Source organism: Triticum dicoccoides, chromosome 4B, assembly GCF_002162155.2.
Source record: "Triticum dicoccoides isolate Atlit2015 ecotype Zavitan chromosome 4B, WEW_v2.0, whole genome shotgun sequence".
NCBI classification, from domain to species: domain Eukaryota; kingdom Viridiplantae; phylum Streptophyta; class Magnoliopsida; order Poales; family Poaceae; genus Triticum; species Triticum dicoccoides.
The window spans coordinates 70,074,061-70,076,750 of NC_041387.1; the positions used below are offsets into that span (position 1 = coordinate 70,074,061).

The 2,690-nt window shown below is 48.1% G+C and overlaps 1 protein-coding gene across 1 annotated transcript; it reads right to left on the minus strand.

Moving 5' to 3' along the window:
• Positions 1-505: 505 nt before the first annotated feature.
• On the minus strand, positions 506-2,161 carry LOC119295071 (flavonoid O-methyltransferase-like protein Os11g0303600). Its single transcript, XM_037573399.1, has 2 exons — positions 1,303-2,161; positions 506-1,205 (listed from the first exon to the last, which is right to left on the minus strand). Exons 1-2 carry the CDS (start codon positions 2,113-2,115, stop codon positions 909-911), a joined length of 1,110 nt encoding a protein of 369 aa, XP_037429296.1. The 5' UTR covers positions 2,116-2,161; the 3' UTR covers positions 506-908.
• Positions 2,162-2,690: the final 529 nt, after the last annotated feature.

Consider the following 2,690-nt stretch of genomic DNA (forward strand, 5'->3'; position numbering starts at 1 on the left):
GAATTAACAAAGCCATCAACCGGCCAGGCATCACATAGAACCAACAAAGCAAACAAATAAGAAAAGGATACAAGGGCCGATGGAGCAGCTTACAACGCAACTCGCACTAACACGCACAAAATAGGAAAATGGAGCACAACTTGCTAGTGGTCGAAATAATTGGCTAGCCGAGTCCCACCATGACATCCAACCATTGATTTGGTGGACCTTCATAATCATTTATAACAACCATTTGATATTTATAGTTGTACCTAAATATATCAGTCATTATTAGATTTCATAAGTTCATAAACGGTCATGGTCGTCAGGTCTTCATAACTGTACACATGTCACAGCCATTAAATCCTCACACCAATACTAAACAGATCATGGTTGTTGAATCGCCATATATGTTTATAATATGTGTGCTAGCATTTGGTTTGGCGCTCATGCTGGCACCAAGACAAGAATATGCGTACACGAAAACGCATCACAAAGACCAACTTGCTGATTACAACTCGGGATATGGTGTGGGAAAACGACCCAACTCCTATCCAAATACATTTGGATTACTCCAATATATACATGTATTCAACACAAACTTGACATATTAGACATCATAAGTGATAGTTTACATGCGACAATTGAGTATTACATGGTATCGACATCAACAAACATCACATTCTGGTTGTAGTAACCGTGTACATGATACACGGAAAAGCATACCGAGTGCTTTCGTACTTAATCGAATGAAAATTTTACCGATCGGAAAGTTACCAAGAATGCATGACACCCATATGCATAACACTCCATATGCTCGCTCGTACCTTGTATCCTCCTTGAAACGTACCTGACAAAGTAAGACAGTCCCCATAGAGCACATCTTCTGAACCAAACCACAAATTATAATACGTATTTTTGGGCCTGTCTCACGGGTAGACCTCAAAGACACCTCGAGCTCCCAGTTTCTTCACAAGTTTGTAGTCACTGAATCCTGCCTTGGTGAATATCTCGCTCCAGTCAGTTTCATCTCGCTGCCGGCCATTGGTCATCACCATCATGGCTACATCCATCAGGAGCTCTGCTTCGTGCGTTGGTCCCGAAGAAGAGTCTACAACTATGTCGATCACAATCACTTTCCCTCCCTCTTCCCGCGAAGGGATGGCCTTCTTGCATTGAGCAAGGATCTTCATGCAGTCCTCATCACTCCAGTGGTGCAGCACAAGCTATATATGTAGGGAAATTTTGGTACAACTTTAGTAACAAAGTGAAATATAAAATGGACAAGAGAGGAATTTCGCATCTGTTGGCTATATGTTGTACCTTGATCAACACAGCCTGAGCAGGTGGGACGGACTTGAACATGTCACCGGCCAGGTAGTTAACGACACCGTGGGCAGGGACATTGTCGATCACCCGCGGAAGGTCGAGCACGGTGCACTTGATTTGCGGAAAGGCCTCCACGATGGCCCTTGCGGTCGTGCCGTCGCCGCCACAGCAGTCGGTCAGGGACTCCAGCCCCTGGAAGAGGGCGCCGCACTCCCGCAAGACCGTGAGGAACCCGGAATTATCATGGGACGCCAGGGCTTCGTTGAACACGGCGTCGACCTCAGGGTCATGTTTCGCCATGCTCTCGTCGAAGAGGGTCACACCATGGAGATCCTCGAACGGCGACGCCACGACGTCCTTCTGGAACCAGTCGGAGAGCCCCATGGCAGCCTCAAGGCAGTGCCTCGAGGTTGCGGCAAGCACAATGGAGGTTTGGCTTGGGTGGCCATCTACGGCGACGCCGTCAAGGAGGAGCCAGGACAGGGGGGTCAGGCGGTAGTAGGTGACCACGTCGGCGGCGTTGTCGGCGGCGAAGACGCCGGACGTGGCCAGCAGCCGCATGATGCGACGGAGGTAAGGCAGTTTGGCGGGTGGAAGGGACAGTGCGGTGACCAGATCAGGCAGCGATGCCGCGCCACCCAGGCTGTGGATGGTGGTCGGGACGCCGAGCTTGACGGCGCACTGGAATGCCATGGAGGTCATGTAGTAGAGGCTGTGGCGCCAAAGGTCGGCCTGCCCCTGCAGAAGCTCCGCCTCGGTGGGAACGGTCAATTGCTGAGCCTCGGCCGCCATTGTTGCTACCTTCATCACTCTCCCTCTAGCTATCTGAGATGTTTTTATATATGGTGCTTCGTTCAAGCAGTGTGCATCCAGCAAGTACTATTAGCGGCACATATATAGCTGCTCGCCTGGGTACGTGCGTCGGTGCGAGTTGAACAAGCAAGGGCATGGCGCTATCACGCGTGTCCAGCGTGTGGAAATTAAAAACGATAAACAGACACATCTTGCCAGTCACCTGATCCATTGACATTGCTGCGTGGCAGTGACAGGCAGTCACAGGCGTATTGTTAAAGTGGATATACTCCTACGTCAAAATAGCAGTTGAAGTGGATAATTACTAAGCATGCAACTTTGGAACTTTAGGTACCATCCGGCCCTCAGTTTTGAAAAACTAGTTCATTTAGTTGAACTAAGTAGGGCTCGGAGGGCATCCTAAAGGTTCCAAATTTGAATGCCTAATAATTGCTCCCTCCATTTCTAAATATAAATATGTTTAGAGATTTCAATGAACTATATACGAAACAAAATAAGTGAATCTACACTCTATTATACGTCCATATACATCCGTATCTAGTCTATATAGAAATCTCTAAAAAGACTTA